The sequence below is a fragment of the Cygnus olor genome, chromosome 6 (genome assembly GCF_009769625.2).
Source record: "Cygnus olor isolate bCygOlo1 chromosome 6, bCygOlo1.pri.v2, whole genome shotgun sequence".
NCBI lineage: Eukaryota > Metazoa > Chordata > Aves > Anseriformes > Anatidae > Cygnus > Cygnus olor.
Window position 1 is genome coordinate 39,970,928 of NC_049174.1, and position 18,243 is coordinate 39,989,170.

The 18,243-nt window shown below is 41.1% G+C and overlaps 1 protein-coding gene across 2 annotated transcripts in view; it reads right to left on the bottom strand.

Annotated features, from left to right (window-relative positions):
• Nucleotides 1-7,532: 7,532 nt before the first annotated feature.
• The window catches only part of ACVR1 (activin A receptor type 1), a 64,610-nt gene continuing 53,899 nt past the window's right edge, over nt 7,533-18,243 (bottom strand). For both annotated transcript variants that reach the window (XM_040562553.1, XM_040562554.1), the window contains exons 9-10: nt 13,790-13,920; nt 7,533-12,752 (exon numbers count right to left, since the gene is read on the bottom strand). In XM_040562553.1, the coding sequence (XP_040418487.1) occupies nt 12,618-12,752; nt 13,790-13,920 (266 nt within the window). In that variant the 3' untranslated portion in view covers nt 7,533-12,617. The remainder of the gene's footprint in view (nt 12,753-13,789; nt 13,921-18,243) is intronic.

Genomic DNA, 18,243 nt, shown 5'->3' on the forward strand with positions numbered 1-18,243 from the left:
CTCTTTTGTTGCTGCTGTTCTTGTTGTTCTTCTGCATTTAAGTCTGGTTTGCTTGCTTTAATTTCTCTTAATTGCAGCACACAATGGAAGAACCATGCTTCATGTTCTAATCAGCCATGCTGAAATCAGACTCCATTTGTCCTAATTAGTTTGTCCTTAGTGCACCATGTTTTTTATTACGTGAAATTTGTGAATGTTAATATTTTTTAGCTTGATTTTCAGAAAGGCAAAGTGCCTGACCTTGCATTGAAGTCAATGGGAGCAGAGGTTATAAATAGCCGAAAACACTTGTCTTGTATGTACCGCGAACAACAAATTACAGAAATTTGAATTGGGTGTACTTCTGTCAGAGATTTTGTTTTGTTAACCCTTGCACTTTCATCACACAAATATGAAGCGGCTATCAAATCTAAGGTAATTTAAATAGAACAATGCAGAACCATAGCTTTAATTTTAAAGTTTATGAAAATATCCCATTTTCTGTTCCTGCCTCCCCCCCCAAAACACCTTTTTTTATTTTTAAGCAGCATCTACATTATTCCTTCAACAGCACAGATACTGAGTTTTTCTAGTATTATTTTGGCCCACATTATGGCTTTGGGTTTTGTTTTTTGTTCTTTGTTTTTTAAATATCTGCTTTCCCTCTTACACCTGCTATCATAACTACATTTTTTTGAGAATCCAGAATACATAAACATTAAAATATTTAAAGTATCCCACAGTAAGTCTATTTTAATTATGTATTCTAGCAACCTTAATCCCTTCCTTGTGATTCCTCCTTTCCCCACCATCCCTAGTCACCTAGGAGCATGAGTTTATCTTTACTCGTTGACACCAGGAGGCATCTTGTAGTTAAGGAGATCTAGCCCAAAAAGTGACACCTACAATTAATACATTTCTAGAAGTGTCTAATCAAATCCCTACTCCTTCCAAAAAATGAGGAGTGCTCTAGAAGGTTTTCAAGGAAACGATAAGCACCCTAGAAACACATACAGAACACATTTACATAAATAAGTTATGTGCAACCAGTCAGTACGTTTGGTTATTGCACTGAGATAAGAGTATGATGAAAGTTTCAGGGTTTGGTATGTTATTCTATTGCCAGGTTCTATATGACTTCTCCTTTATAAATCCAATAATGTCATCTATCAGTAACTACTCCTTGTTTGGATCAGATCTAACCAAGAGCATCAGATTGAGATGATGCACAAAGATTACAAAGTTTGTTTTCTGAATATCAACGAAAGAGTGTGGTTGCATAGCTTATTACTGTTGAGACACTGCATGACTAACTCTGTATCACACATGACCACCTATTATAAAACTGAGAATTCAGCTTAAAAGCCAGAATGTTCTTGGTCCTTTCCTTATTCTTCACCAAGATCGAATATATGACAAACTGAGGCAAGGAAAGCACTGAGGGTTGTTATAGGCAGATTTAAAATTAATGCTTACCAGGAATAATATTAGCTTTCTGCATTCTGATAGAGTACCTTCTTCATGTGTAGAAGATGGACCTCTCAGGTTTGGTCAAGAACCCAGGGAGTCAGGGGACAGGACACAAGTGACACTGTCATTTTCTAGCTCCAGTTTGAAATCCAGTTCTCTCTTTTCCTTGTTTGCAAAGAACTTCTGAATTTGTATCCTTGTACTCCTGCCATTCAAAGGCAGTAGCCTACATGGAAATCCCATGGGATTATTTGCACCTAGCAACAGAAAAAAAAAAAGAGAAAATCACAGTAATATGGACCACATATTAGTTATTTTGCCACAGGACCAGTAGTTGATGATGATGAAATTAAACAACCAGAGAGCAGCAGAGCTCAAGGAAAAGCTAACTACACATAAGCACAGTTCTTTTAATTTCAGAAGTCCTGTCCCTAACCCGGGATAGCCCTGTCCTCCCAGATACTTATGGGAGGAGCAAACACCACAAGCTTGACCAAAACTAAAGAAGATAAATTGAAATCCTAGCACCTCCAGGCTTCCTATTTTCCAAGACAGTTCTTTCTCTCTTTCTTTTTCCCCCTCCTCCAGCAATCTTTTAATCTTCTAACACTGGTTAGAAGAAAATATTACATTTTGGGGGTGAGGAGATTCACAGAAAATTCTCTCTCACCTGAATATACTCCATTTCAGAACGTTTTTATTTTCATGACTTGATGAGAACTGGTTGGGCAGATTTGCATCAGGAGCAGCAGCAGACAAGCAGAACTAAATTAATTTTGAAAAGGAAGTACTTACATGAGAAATCCCACTTGCAGTAAAATTAGAACTTTTCTGGCATACAAGGAGATTGGGTTTTGTTGGGTTTTTTTTGTTTGTTTTTTAAAGATACATTAATAACCCAGACATGCCACACATGTGCGCCTTGAAGGTCTGAAATACATCGAGTAACAGCATTTCCATGCACTGCTGTACAGCAGGTTTTTTGGGAGACTGGGGTGGGGGTGGACCTGTTTAAAGAGAAGCTCCTTCCCTGGGCTCCCCACCACCACCATTCACCCTGAAAAAAGAACTTCTCCTTGCTCAGAACGTGCTGGGAGTTAAACGAATGCTGCATTTCCCTTCAAAATGCTCCAGTGTTCATAGAGTCGGTGTTATTTCTAACTACAAACAAGGATGCAAGGAGAATAAATTTTTGCTAGAGAGAATTGTTTACTTGAAATTGTATTTTCTGCCATGATACCAACTTTGTTCCAAGACAACATCTATAAAATCAATGGCACAGAACCCTGCACAAGAGGCGGTAAGTTATTTTTAATACACTGCTGAGAGAAATTACATGGGGGAAAAAAAGTAGATAAATTTATGGGTGCAAACCAAACAGTATTTGGTGTTTTTTTTGTTTGGTTGTTTTTTTTAGTTGGAATTATGATAGATGACGGATGATGCATTAAGGCAAGAAAGTTTCAGTGAAATATACACTTAAAATCTAGTTCCATTAAAATGTATAGCAAAATTTCCAGCCATATTGAAGAGAATTTCATCATCTGAATGTAGCACCCCGCTGTTTGAACAAGTAGGAGAATATACTGCATCTTTCCAAGCCCACCTATATTATGTGTTATTTTACACAAGTTGTATATATAGTTTTTTAAATGGTGGGTTTATTCATTACATGCATTTTGAGAGTGGAGGAGTGCCATGAACTAATTGATGTACCTGTTTATGATGTACCTGTTTATTAGCAGAACTTGTCCCAAGGGATTTCAAAGCCTTCAGCACTGACCACACTGTCAGAGGCTGGATGCATTTGGGTCAGTGTTTAGGGACTTGAGCACAGACAGCTTCCTTCTAAAAGAGGTTTGGTGAGCTCAGGAGAAGATGCCAGACGTTTAATAATGAGAAAACATACTTTTGGCAACAAGTAAGGTATGTTTTCTGGGACAGAAGTCCTAGTCATCTGATAGACATGGCATTTAAGAGAACGTAGGAATGGAAGAGTCCTCTCTAAACATAGTGACACTATATATATAAGCTCTAGAGAATACTAGTGGGGTGATGGACTAACAGACTGAATAATTCAAACAACTGGAGACTTGTTTATGAAAAGCAGTGTCATAGATACTGGTGTGAGAAGGCTGGAGTATTTTATTTGGGACCTGAATACATATCTATTAGAAAACAGAAATTCTAAGGCTTGCTGACAAAAACAAACAAAAAAACCCACAGTCCATATCACTTAGAACATGGATATTGGCAGTGTATTAATTATCTGACAAGTTTTTCACTTTTTGCCTAGTTTATATTTGTATTTATGAAATAGAAGCAGTATATCAGATTAGTAATAATATTGTTCTATAGTACTAATTAGGCAAAGTGCTCTACCCGGATTTTTCATACATCACATGGCAGTACTGTTGATGTTATCTATTTTAAATAAGGCCCCCTTTAGAAGATCTGATCCTGATAACATTGTGTGTCTTCAAAACAAATTTCAGACCTTTTGTTTCTCTGTACGCTATTAAAATTAATTGTCTGGGTACTTAATACACTATTATATTTTGTAGTATAGGATACCTAAATGATTTGGAACAACGCGTTTCAAATTGTCCATTGGGTTTTGAACTCTTATTTCAATTGGCTTCAAGGAAATAAATGTATTAGAATCAGTATAACCATTACTGATACGAAATCACAAGCTGCTTATGTTGCAGAACTGTTTTGAAACTGAATTTTAAGAAGAGCCAGCCCCAAACTCATTGGTATTCTTTCAACCTCTCTGCTTAGTCCTCCATTTCTGTTTGCCTCCAGCACTTAACCTCACCCACAATTTAGGAAGCACCTAGGGTTACTACAATACACAATAAAGTCCATTGCTGAAACAGCAGCAATATGCATAAATGCCTTTTTACAAAGTTCATGCTCTGAACTTTGGCCTTTTTTTGTTTTCCAAAGATTACCAGAACTGCTTTACTCTACAGCCATAAATTTGGTAACTTGTTTGAGATATGATAAACACAGAAAATACAATAACTTGAATTTAAATTGTTAAATTGTGTAGTTTAAAATTGGAGCTCTCTGCTTGTGTCCATGAGCACAGAAGTGGAAAGCAGAAGCAGCAAGCGCCCTCCGTCCCCTGCCGCTACCAGCACAGACACAGACGGCGGCTCCTCCACGGATGGCTGAGCTGAGGCAAAAATCTGTATGTGTGGGCCTCTGGCTGAAGCTGCCCAGCACTTCAGGACCAACCAACAAGCTCATCTGAGGGCCGAGACAGGAGGAGAGCCAGTGACCCACATCTCGCGACGTTTCTGGAGCTTTCGGTGATTTGCAGGTTTGGGTCCCCAGTTACCCGGGACTGCTGATCTTTCACCCTTTGTCTCCAGTCTTCATCAGGCCTTTGACACACCAAATGCCAGTGGAGAGAGAAAAAAAAAAAAAAAAAAAAGGAAAACAAAAACAAGGCATGGAGAATAAAAACAACAAAAAAACACTTTGAGGCAAATGTGCTCCCCAGTTAGATGTTTGCATGGCATGGTTCATAGTAGGACAGAAATAGCATATCCTAGGGATTTAAGAGTCTTTGGAAATGGGTAACACCATAAAAACATCTGCCAACTGGAAGTACTTCTAGGGTTGGCTGGAAAACAAGAATTTTGTTTTGTAATTTGTTTTGTTCCACATCAGGAGCAAACTAAGACCTATTGAAATTTTGTGCAAGCAAAATGGAATAAAATGCATAGACAAGAGACAGCAGGTCAGTAGTACCACTTACCTTAGCCCTCTACATCCCAGGTCCACGTCCTAACTTCAGAGCAGTCTTGCTGTGTATTTGTCTCCCACTCTGTTCATCCAGTAATCTGATGAAACCTTCCAAAACTGCCATAAGAATAGTATATTTTTGCAAAAATATAACACTGTTGATCAAGGCAACTGAAAAAGAAAAGCCAAAGAATTCCCAAACTGTTCCAAGACCCAAGATTTTAACATTTTCCTGGTGCCTGGTATTTGTAGGGAGTGCATTGAACTGAGCTAGGTAAAATTACCAGCACACAAAACAGCTGTTACATTGACAAAGCAGCCAGCGTGACAGCAGCTCAAGTGAAGCAGCTCCACTCAAATTTCACCTTCAGACCACAACATGGGGCAGGCACACTTTTAGCATGCAAATTCGGTGATCCAGCTCGACCCAGACCCCTGTCAACAGCCCAGACTTCCTTCCGACACAGTCAGTACGGGGTAAGGCGAACTCCTCTGACAGAGGTAGCAGTGACTCAGAAAAACACACTAAAATACTCTTTCTAGGAAAGAAGTTTTACAAGAATAGCAATGGGAAACTCTCTCTTTGCCACCAGACCCCCAAACCCGCGGGACTCCAGAAGTGCCACTTTTACCTCCAGGCCTGCCAAGCCTCCATGAAGCAGTAAAACAGCACAGCTCCACGAAGGGAAACACAGCCTCGCTGCCCAGCTGCAGCTCCTATGAAGGGGAAAGCAAGTGAACGACAGCAGACACAGCACTCCCATGTTCCTAAAAGAGTGAGGGAGAAGCTGTAGCAGGGTTGCCTGTGGTCATGGCTGGGACTGACTTGTTCAGCTTCACCAGTGACCAGGAGATGAGTAGCAAATGCATCTCAGAAGAAAACACGAACCATGCTTACATGACGCTGAACACAGTTGGCAGTCACAGCTCAGGAAGCGAGATCCCCGTGCCATCGTTGTCTTTTCTCCAAAATCATTTGCTCACTGTGCTGCAGCAGCTAAAAATGCCAGCAAAACGTTGGTCACCACCTCAAATGGCATCGTTAGCAAAAGAGCATTGTTTTACCAGGATATAGCCTTGGTGACTTCACACGAGGTGTGTATGTCTGCAGTTCTGGTCTCTGTCTGCAAGAACTTAGTGGTGCTAACGAGCACAGAGAATCACAGAATATCCCGAGTTGGAAGGGACCCGCAACCACCGCCGAGCCCAGCTCCTGGCTCCACACAGGAGCACCCAAAAATCAAAATCCAAACCATACAACCAAGAGAAAGGCATCCAAAATATCCAGGGGACAGAGTATCTACCTCATGCAAAAAGACTAAGTATCTTGCACGATTACAGCCAGAATGTACTTTGTTTTCAAACCCCTGCTGATCGCCCTAGCACTGTGTCACACAGCAGGCCGTGAGACCTCAGGAGGCTGTGGAAGCAGATGGGATCAGTGAATTCAGAGGAGTTAGAGTAACACACCAGCAGCAGGTCCACAAACAGATATTAAATGGGTATTAAGAAGGCAAGGCAGGAGTGTGACTTAAATTACCTATCCCTAGCACAATAGGGATGCTGGACACGAACGAGGGCATAGAGTGCAGGCACCAGGCACACGTGCACTCCATCGCGCCTCCTTCGCTGCTTGGGTTACTGGTTTGGACAGTGCCTTGCTCTGACCAGTGAGGCACATTCTTATTTGTACGTGACTCACTGAGTTTGTGCATTCCTCTTGCGGGGATGCGTACAGCTAACAAGGCCGTAACTTAACAGTATTGCCGGACGCCTGTCCGTCAGTAAACGTGCACAGAAGAGCGCATGCTCAGCGCTGGCTGGAACAGCAGCAATCCCAAACCAGCAGGCAGCAACTGGTTGCTGCTACACACTTCTACCCCCCCCCACACCCTGTATCCACCCCCAATGCTGCTTTTTGCAGCTTTGAAATCCTGTTAAAAAATAGCCTTTGAATCTATCGATGTTTGTATTAACCCGAGTTGGTGTCTTTTTGATGAGGAAGATGAGGGACCCCCTTGGGACATTTTAGCACCATTTAGACATGGAAAGCAGCTGCTTCATCACTCACACACTTCACATTATAAACCCTGGTATAAAACCCTCATCTTGCTTCGACACACGTGTTGAAACCACACCACCGGACAACCACCCTCCCTTCAGGAAGGCAAGGGAGAGGCTTTCTCCACCAGTGGCCTCCGCACTCACCCTGCCTCCCTGCCTGCTGCGACCCCTGCCTTGCCTCAGGGCAGGGAGAAGGCACGAAGGCTGCACAGCATTGTCTACCAAACCCTGAGCATAAGAAGATGGTAACTATTCAGTCAAGAACAAGCAAAGGTATTTATTAGAGCTGTAGGTATAAATAGAGTCCCGAGGAGCTACGCCGCCCCAGGCCGCGGGTTCGCGTACCAGCGCTGCTCTGCAAGGCTTCGCTCCTCGGTTCCAGCATGCTTGGACAAACGCCACCACACGTGGAGCAGCACACGCAGCAGTGACTGCAGTGAGAAGGCATACAAACGTATTTATTTATACAAGTCTCTCAAGTCAGATAGCTGGCAGGCACTTTGGTGTATCGTGGTAGACACCATCCCCAAGCAGATCATGTTCCTGGACCACTAAGGCGTCTGACTTGTACAAAACTGGTTTGACCCAGCGAGCAGATGTCCCAAGCCTCTTGGAAGATCCCTTTTGCAGTCTCCTTCTGTGAAGGAAGTTTCACATGGCTTCACTTTCCACCACACAGGCTCTGGAGGTAGTGACACAAGTCCATAACCAGCGAGGAACTGCACTCTCCAGACGAGGTCCCAGCTCCGGCGCTAGCGGTGCCCCTTGCAGCCTTCTCTTCCATCACGATGGGCCCAGATGGACATGAACTGTGTACAGCTGCCCTTAGCTTTCCCTGGCGTTCTTTGGTGTGTCTTGGCATGGCTTCTTGGTTCAGACACTAAAAAATGTTTTTTCTTCCAACTGGGAATAAAGTGAATGCGTTATTCCCAGGTGAGAGCATCTGTCACGGTACATAATTAACTCTACATTTAATAAAATGCTTACTTTTTCCACACAAATCTTGGCTTTAAAATATGGAAGTATTCTGTGTTTGAGAAAGATTTAAATTTTCTCTATACAAATAAACAGCACCTGTAACATCTTTGTTTCCCTTCTCCAATGCCAACACCTGTGCCAAGGCTGATCTTTTTGCTCAGCAAACATTTCTCCCCACAGGGAAGAGAATTCCTCCTTTTCTCTCTCTATCAAAACAGCTTAATCCAGGTAAATAAGAAGTCTGGAAGGCTTGATAGGGATTTTCATGGAAGCTTTCAGCACAGAAGGCCCATAAGAAAAGTTACAAACAATTGAGAGGAAGACTTCAGTCACGTATTCCCAACACACTAAAACAAGCCTCCGACCACAGGCTTCTTTAGGCAGCTGTCCTGATACACATTTGTCAAAGTGCAAAATAATCCTAACTAGTAATAAACAAATCTACTGCATATGAAAAAGGAAAAGTAGGTTTTCAGGGGTTGCTTTTTTCTTAGAGTACCTCTTTTTTTTGCCTAGCCTCTCCCATATAACCATCAGTGTTACCCATGTGCTGATGCCTCGATGTTTTTTTTTATTTTTACATCTATATACTTCTCTTATGAGAGCTCTGACATACAGCCCGGCCCTGTTTGAATGACAACACCCCAGGTCCGTGCTGGCAGCATTCAGCGCAAAGTTGCCAGCCACATGAATAATTCAACATCAACTACGGAACGGCCTGTGCCATCTCCATAGCAATAAATACTGCGACGCCCTGAGAGCAGCAGATTATATAAAAGCATTCCAAATCTCTTTAGAAGATTAGATTTTATGGGAGGACTAGAGGACCATCCATTAATAAACATACAGGAAAAATACCATGGGGGGTACACGGCGGCTGTCTTCCTGTACCTCACTTGGAAACTCTGAAGTGGCTTTCCCCTTGTCCAAGCCATGACACCTTCAGGGGAAAGCAGCAACAAGTTTTCTCCTGTTACTATTCAAACAGACCCTTGAAAGTGAGACCAAAGATAATGCCTTGCTATCACCAAGTTTTTCCTTCTCTGATCCTGGGCGCACCACCCTCCAGTTCCCAAGATGAATATTCAGAACACTTTGCTATTTCTGCTGTTTTGAAAGCATAGACGGTGCCACAGCCAGCAGCTGGACGTTAGGAAAGCACAATGCTGAATGACTTGTTGCTAACACTAACAAATTAATTCCTATGGTATTTTTTCCCCACTCAGAGGTGTTTTTTTGTTGTTGTTGTAAATTTGAATGTTCACCTAATTAAAAAAAAAGTTACCGTTGCCAGTTGTTCAGTCAAAGCCTAGATCAAAAGTAGTTCATTTGCAGGGCACAAACACGGATTTTGTTTAAAAGAACCCCTGAACACCCTGATCTGCTAAAGGAAGCTACCAGCAGCACCACCGATTAAAGTGATCTGCTCTAGGGCACTGAATGTCCAGCACCAAACTACTGAGGTTCTACTGAGGTTTGTGTTCTTCCTTTAGCTGGTCATCTCTGCTTTACGGACAGGGAAAGATGAGACTGGAGTTCTAACTTATGCTAAAGTTCCTCAATCAAGTCTGTATCCAAACTCAGCAGAAGACAGTGGTTTCCAGAGCCCTGTCCTGGAAGAAGCTGTGTACAGAGTACGTGGAGCTGTGTCCAGACTGAACTCATGTCATTCTTCTACATACACAGTACTTTTCAGAAAATGCTGCAGCACAAAGAGATCAAGTATTTGATGTAACCATCTTCCCTAGTATCTGTCAGATGCTGTGATTTGATATTTTACTGTTTGAGAAAGGCACAATGAATTCAGCCAACACCGTCAGTACTGTTAATCATCAGTGTGACAGATTGTCTCTCTGCTCCAATACTTTTAGTAGTAAACACAGAGAGGTGAAAACTCCAAGTAAAAAGCCTAGCAAACCCTTTTTAAGCTCACGTTGTGTACTGAACTTTGCCTGAGGCTTTGCCCCTGTCTGTCCATAAAGCTACCTCCCTCTCACCTCCACTTCCAGAGGTCCCTGGCTGTCCTCATCTGCGCACTGCGGCAGTCGGGGACCTCTGCGAACAGGCTGCCTCGCATCCCGTTTGGTTTAAGTACCAGCGCCTGTTCTGTCATACAAATGTATATGGAAGAAACACATACACGTGCGCACCAGGCAGCTAGAACCAAGGAACCAAGGCAATAATCTGTATCAGAAGATTATCGCTAACTTAGCTACTGATTTTGTAGTTGCGACATTCACTGTTACTTCCACTCACAAAGCACCTTCAATCCAAGAGATTGATTCATTTGACTCATTTCTGAACTACTCTCCTTCCCAGGCCGCAGCTGTTTAACAGTCAGCCCAGCATGCGTATCCAAAGCAAACCAGAATGCATTCAGGCAACAGAGCCTTTGACCTCCTATTAAAAAACAATATATAATTTTTTTGGGCAGCACTAGATTTTGTCAGATTCTCATGAAGTATAATTAAGAGACCTAGCAACTGCTAGCAATTCTGTTTTGCAGAGCTATACTATGCAGTCTCTTAAACCCATGAAGTGCCTATCTGCAAGCTAGGCTGCTATTTCTGCACTAGTAGAAATGTAGAAAAAGGCAAGCCACTCGGTCATAGAAGGACAAGGAAGACTGGGACTGAAAAGGAGAAATTAGAGGAAACAGGAGAGCAGAACCTGGCAGCCATAAAGCCAAGAAGGGAACCTTAAAGTAAATTTTGAATGCAGAGATGAAACATGGCTTAATGGCTCATTACTTTTTAGTTTCTTAGATTACCTGGAGGATTTCAAGCCAACAAGGAGTTTTTTTTTCAAAAAAGATAAAAGGACACCATCACTCCATAGTTACTCTTCCATTTGGAGTAACAAATGATATGAAAATATCAAGAGGTACAGGTAGAGAACAGAGTCTTCCTTCCGGGTACAAAGGTGAATTCTTCCCCATAAGATTAAGGGACAACACATCCCCTCCTGCAAGACATGCTTTAGGAGGTTTGCATGGACACAGTTGATGTCATATCCAAAAAGTACACCATTTCCGTGCTGTACTATTTTGGGATCCAGTCCAGCACAGGAAAAAACACATCCAGACAAACAACAGTCAACAAGCCTCGGTACCTTGGTTTTAAATTTTTGTTGACCTGAACCAACTCTACCTGGGAGCGTGTGACTGGAAATACCCATTGATGCATTAGTATACATTTGTTACTAATAGACAGTAACAGAACTAAAAACACTCTTTTGTTTGACTTGAAAACATTCTATTTAATTTATACAAATAACTACTAAATAGAAAAAGTAGATTAAAACAAAATAGTTATTTTTTTCTGGCAGAGTTTAAATGCATATTATATAGCTTAGAAGAAATAAAATGCATTCTCCCCACAGCATTCATGACCTAAAATTCTATTTAATTCCTCCACTGCTTTCCTCTTCTAGATCAGTAAGATACTAGACACATTGTCATGTGGGTAACAGCTATATATATGTTCCATATTTGAACTGAAAATTGTTACAGACCACACACCTACAAATGTGAAGCACTTAAAATGTGACTATTGAGTTGTAATATGATAATACAGAAAACAATTATGTTTCAGGTTATAGTGTTACAAAAACATTTGTGTAAGAAATCATGAAAGAGGCCACATAAAAATAAGCTTTAACTTTATGCACTTATTTTACAGTTTAAAAAACTGGCAAGTGCACTAGTAATAAATAATTTGCAAGTTTTGTATAAACGAGAAATTCCTAATGTTCAGCATTATTGTAAACATCAGTACACATGTAAAATGCAGCTAAAATCTGACAGTTACATTTTCAGTTTACCAAATTCATTTCCTATTATTCAGGCATAGATCAATGTAGTATACAGCCAATCATATTTTTGGCAAGTCATGTCATTAAAATTAACAGTGACAGTGCAAGTAAGGAATGCAAAGAATTCCTAGTGCAATAAAGAAGAGAAGCACAGGCAATATTGCTGATTAAAATTTACCACTTCCATGTGTTCACCCTGGGAGTGATCAGGAGAATTAAAAAAAAAAAGGGGGGGGGAATAGGGGGGAAGTAGCTGTTCAAAGCCATTATTTAATGCCCTGATCTTGTCTTAGGATTTCTCTGTCTTCCTTCAGGCCACTACCTTTGCAACAGTACATCCAGCATGAGTCTTTATAGCTTGACCATTTGTGAAATGCCCATTGTAGTCACTGAGCAAAGTCCATATGGTTCTGATGTCTCCCAAACAGATGGCTTGGTAGAAACTTCTGCCTCTATAAGAAGCCACATGGGGACCAATTATATAAACTGTCTAGCCAGACTACTTCTGAACCAGACAAGTGCCTTCCTGTCAGGAGAGCACCATGAGAAGAAGGTCAACAGTCAGTTTTCAGTTTATCTAAGGAATTATCAATTTTGGTCAAAGTCTTTTTGATTCGCAGGGCTGTTAGTCTTGCTGATGGATTTTGATACCAGCATTCTTTCATCAACTTGGCAAGAGATGTTAATGTCTGGGAAAAGAATAAGAAACAAGACACGTGTAAGTATATAAATCACAAGTCAGAAAAGCAATAGATTGAGTTGTTAAGCACTAACACAATATGGTTTTATTGCCTCATTATTAGTCAATTTTCAGTGTCTACAGATAACTTACTGCTATTTGGGTATTTGAAATACACGAGTTTCAAGTGTTGAAATGTAGTTCAATAACAAAAGAAAAAGTAACTAGTAACTAGACAATGGGTTGATTGCAGTGTCAAACTAGCATCATCTTTAAGAAGCCCAAAAAAATTGTTTGAAAAAACACTATAGAATCTCTTTTCAATGAAACTGATTCCTACAAGATGAATGACGAAAAGCCAGAGAAAGTACAGATTTTTCTGCCTGATTTCATCACATCCAGAGCAGCTTCAAATGGCTGGGATTCAGAGCTGGCTGATGTGGCAGCACAGGTCATGGCTCTACAACCAAAACCTAACATGAGACTTAGCAGCAGTGCAGGCCCTAGCCAGATTCAAACCAAGCTCCACAGTTTCAGTAATAAAGAACACAACAGCTGGTCAACCTGAGGAGTCCAGACTAATTCTGTTGAAGAAAAATATGTTTCAGCAGCAGCCTTTCAAGCAGAACAGTCCCTTATCCTGTAGGCAGGAGAGGGATCAAAATTCTGTTGTAAATCTGCATGCTTACGAGTCACAGGAAGGCCTATACACAGGCTACCTTTCCTACAGCAATTTCCTCCTTGGAGAGTGAATAACAACATAGAGAGAGCAGCTTTAAAGCAATTAATTCATGTTACTGAAGGGCCAGTCTGTGAATACCTTAGATTTAACAACCAAAATTTTGCTCATTGCATTTTCTTCCTTTTCCAACACCAAGGTCCACACACGTAGGCTTCTGAAATCTGTACAGCTAATGCTCCTGGCAAGTAGCATTGAGATCATTTCAATTTCAAGTGATAACCAAAAATAGCTTGCATTACTACAGCTCAGAAGAAGAAAGGTCAGCTCATATATTCCGCAAACCATACACAGGCATATCCACTTACAGGGTCTGAGAACCACCTGTTGGGAATGTTCGGCCTTTGCTGGTCTACACAGACCACTTTTCTCATGTCTTCAAAACTGGGATCATTTGGGACCAGGTCATAAAATGGTGGTTTATAGTCTTCTACAATACCTAGTGAGATACAAACAAGAGAGGCATTATTTACTAACTGTCGATGAAACAGCATCTCTGAAAAGAGAACACTCATGACCTAACCACCCAAGAAGCACAAGAATATTTTTAAAATAAGTCAACACCACCATATCAAACTGTCACAAAAAAACAGAATAGCACTTACTACTACAGGAAGTGTTTTTCCTACCCAAAACGTTAATCAGCACATACTATAATACTGAAGATTAGAAACCATATCCATTTTGCAGATGCTTGAGCTGAAGTGATGAGAAATAAATTCACTTGCCAGAAGGCCACCTTCTATAATGCACAGAAGTTTAGCAACTACTAGAGAACTGGGATTTCTACTAGCAAAGTACAAAAATTTCCAGGTCTGCATTGCTCGTTTGTTTTTAATAGGCTCATCATACACTTTGCCTTATTTTATGATTCATGACAAAGTCCAAAAAGGACAGCAGTATCTACAGACACTCAACACTGGTAATTCGCGTACAATTTCTTGTTGTTATTTAGTAAAATGCCTAGGGTAATCAGAACAACATACCATCACGAAACCAACCACCTGGAAGTCTGTGGCAACCAGTATTTGAATGCATTTTCACAGATTCTGCTTTGAAAAGTGAGGAAACAAAAAGCTGATGTGCATGCTCTCAGCTTATCACCCAGGTTACATAAAACTGGCAGGCTAGAAAGCCTTTTGCCTACTCACTGAGGCATGTGTGCAGCACTGCTGTTTCATCAGTGGATTAAGCTCACAAATGATCCAGGGAACTCAACTTTCTTAGGAAGCCAATTTAAAAACTAGTGTTCAAAGACAGACATTTGGGCCAGCAGCTCGGAGAAATACTGAGTGAGTGAGGCTCTCTGTGTACAGTAGGAACATGGGCAGAACAATGCTAGAACTGCTTTTTAGCAGATGGCAGCTGTCCTATAATCGGATGCACAAGACATTCAGGACATTTTTTAAGAACCTTTTTCTACTTCAGTATATCCAAAGCAATAGAAACTTCACTACAGTGGTTGGGATTTAGTTTTCTTGTTCTGTTAAGATGAAGATCAAAATCCCATAGATTCTCTGTAAAAATCAGTAAATCCCTATCTGCGAAGACTAGTCAAAAGAGAACCGGTCTTCAACAAACTGCAAGTCACGTAGAGAATTGTAGGTCAGTTCAAAGATCTGGCTACCCAAGCAAGCTACCAGAACGAACAACGAATAGACTGCACGGTTTGCCTTATGGTGTTCTGATATGGATGCATGACAGACTGCGTATGCTACATGCTGCATGAAGCAACATCACCTACATTTTCAAGCAATTCTTAATTGCATATACTGAACATCATCTAGAAGGCTGAAATCTTATTTTTACATTCCTCCTGCTTCCTCCCAGAACACAAAATAAAATTTATTGCAAGAACTTGAAACTACAAAAAACCTCTTGTGTATCCGTATCATCTGAAATGGTAGAAAAAGTAGTGTTGTTTTTTTTTCTCTAAAAACAATTCAAATGCAAAGCCTCAGAGCTATATCATACTACTCTGAAAGCGATGCCAGGGTCATTAAGACATTAATGGATTACCTTTATCATTAGGAGAGAGTCCGACTCTATTTTAATTCACTATGTTCATGTGGTCTTTCCAACAGAGTATATAGATGGCTACTTCAGATATGACATATCACATACGAACTGAATTTGGTCTAGCTTTTACTCTAACAGAGTAATTTTGAAGTACTCTGATCTGCCACAGCCAAACATCACAGACCCTGTGGGATCACCGCTGGCTCTGCAACAGTTTGTCTGCTATGCCAGCAAGCCACTATAACCTCTAGCCCACACCACTACTCCTAACAAAACTGTCGTTCTGAACTGTGACACGCTTCCCTTTCCCACTTCCAGAGGAAAGAAAACAAGCCTCTTACTGCAAGAGAGACCCTTGAAGTTGTTCAGCATGACCTATAGCTTGCTATTTTCTGGACAGTTTCAAGATGACTTTTGTCATTGACAATAGGGTGTTGTTTCTTTCGCCTGGGGCAGCTGTCTTTTTGCTGTTCAAATCAATTGGAACTCAGAGCAGCATTTTGTCCACCTTTATTCTTTGTGGCTTTAATGAAAGCTTATCCTATGCACTTTTTAATATACTGCTGGAGCAACATAAGATCTACCCAAATACCTAAGTAACAGATACAGCCTTGCAGATATAATGCTGATAACACACCAGTGGTGGCTTTGAGCAGCAACCACCTTTTAGTTTGTGGTATTAACATCAAGGTCACAATATTGGAAATGACACTGAAGGTCCACAAGGAACTGAAGTGCGTGTGTCAGAGGCCAGGTAAACAAAGATGCCACAGCACTGTGCACTACGGAAGGCACATATTCAGCAGCAGTGGACAACCGCTCTGCAGAGAACAAGCACTGCTCACAGAGTAAGAGATGTGTGGGGCTTAAATCACACTTTGGAGTACAGGGAGAAATGCTGAGGGGCCCCTACCCAAGCACAAAGACAATACACAAGTACTTTTGGTTGTGGAGGAGTTTAATAACACATTTTCCTCCTTATACCAAGCCACAACAGAAAAGTATTAAGAATCACTATCACCTTGCAGATCATTAGAGAAAAAACAAATCAGACTCACTAGTCAGATTACAGCAACTTAAGAATCTCCAAGAATGGATACGCAAAACCAGGGTGACTCACGGGAACAGACTTCGTCTTTCCACTCAGTACATGATAGACAGCAAGTATCCACCAGCATAGGATAAACAGCAAAAATGTATAGCGCACCTAAATTACAACTGTCTCTTGCCCATCTAACACATGCTATCACCTGGTTCACACGAGCACACTACCTTGACCTCAGCATGCTCACTCCAAGTGCCAAAGTCTTATTACAGATCAAACAGGGTTATCTGAATGACCACCTGATGAAGTAACGATTTCCACACAGCCAGCCATTCGGATTTTTGAGAGAAAAATGTTTACTTCATCTCAAACCAGTGCAAGGAAATGAAATTACTTCTGGCAACAGCTAGAAATACAAAACAACTGGAAACAAGTACGGTTAAATTAGTATTACAGTCGCCTTAAACTTAAGACTTTATTGACATGACTAATGTCATGAAGTATCCGTATTACTGTTAAAAGTGCTTCCATGGTAGCACCGAGCTCAGTCTGAATTAAATTACTGAAGCCTTTATTTATCTTCTTTGGTAGGTCTGCAGTCCATGCCGAGTTTCATACTATCTTTGTTAAGCTGTAAACACGATCTAAACCTCACTAAATGGCACTATATATATCAATATATATAATATATATATATATATATAGGGAATATTTAAATATTTAAATATGTGCCCTTTCATGAAATTTTCATTTGAGAGGTAACTAGGTAAGCCTGTGTGTTATCTACCATATACACACACTACACAAAAAAATTAATAGATAAAGAGTAAGACATCTAGTATTCCAAAAAGGTTCATCAGCCTCCAAAACAGATTTCAGATGAGCTCCTTAAAATTTAAGGCTAGCAATAAAAACAAACATATCACAATCTTACGTATGAAGTTTGGTCATGATGTAGACTGCTAGGTTCAAACAGAAGATATTCTACACGGTGCCCACCTAGGAGCACGTACCCCTTAAGTACTGCTGGTCCCACCACTCACACTTATGAACACCACCCCCCAGAAGACAGCAGAGGAGCACAGTGCACACGCTCATCTCGTGCACTGGTTTCTGTCCCTGTAACAGGAAGTGCTGCCTACTACAGTGAACTCATCAGCCCCTGTCCTACCATGGCAGCTGGTAGACCACAGATTGCTGAAACAGGCAAAGCACAGAATGCAAAGCTGCACTGAAAACAATGAAGTTATGGTTCAAATCCTCAAGGCACTCCAACTGACATGAACTGCAACCCAGAGGTTTTCAGATACTGGGAAATGCAATCAGCAACGCTTTATAACTGCCTACAACATACATTTGCCAATGAACAGAGTACAAAAAGTTAACACCATGAACTCACAGGACTTTCCTCCTCTCTCCAATTAACCACATACACCTTAACGTGAGGTCATCATCCCTCTTTGTGATTCAGCTGACATGTTCTTGTATCTCCTCTTGCTGCATCCCTCTTCAAGGAACTCCTCTGATGGGGCAGTAAGAAAGGTGGCAGGATCACAAGCTATGCTCTGGCCACAGACAGAAAGCCTGTGGATGTCCCCTTCTGCTCCTAGTGTCACTCCCAAGGTTACACCCAGGAGCTGCACACCCTGCACGTTAAACCCCAAAACAGCTGTCCAGCCACACAGATTAACCTGGTCT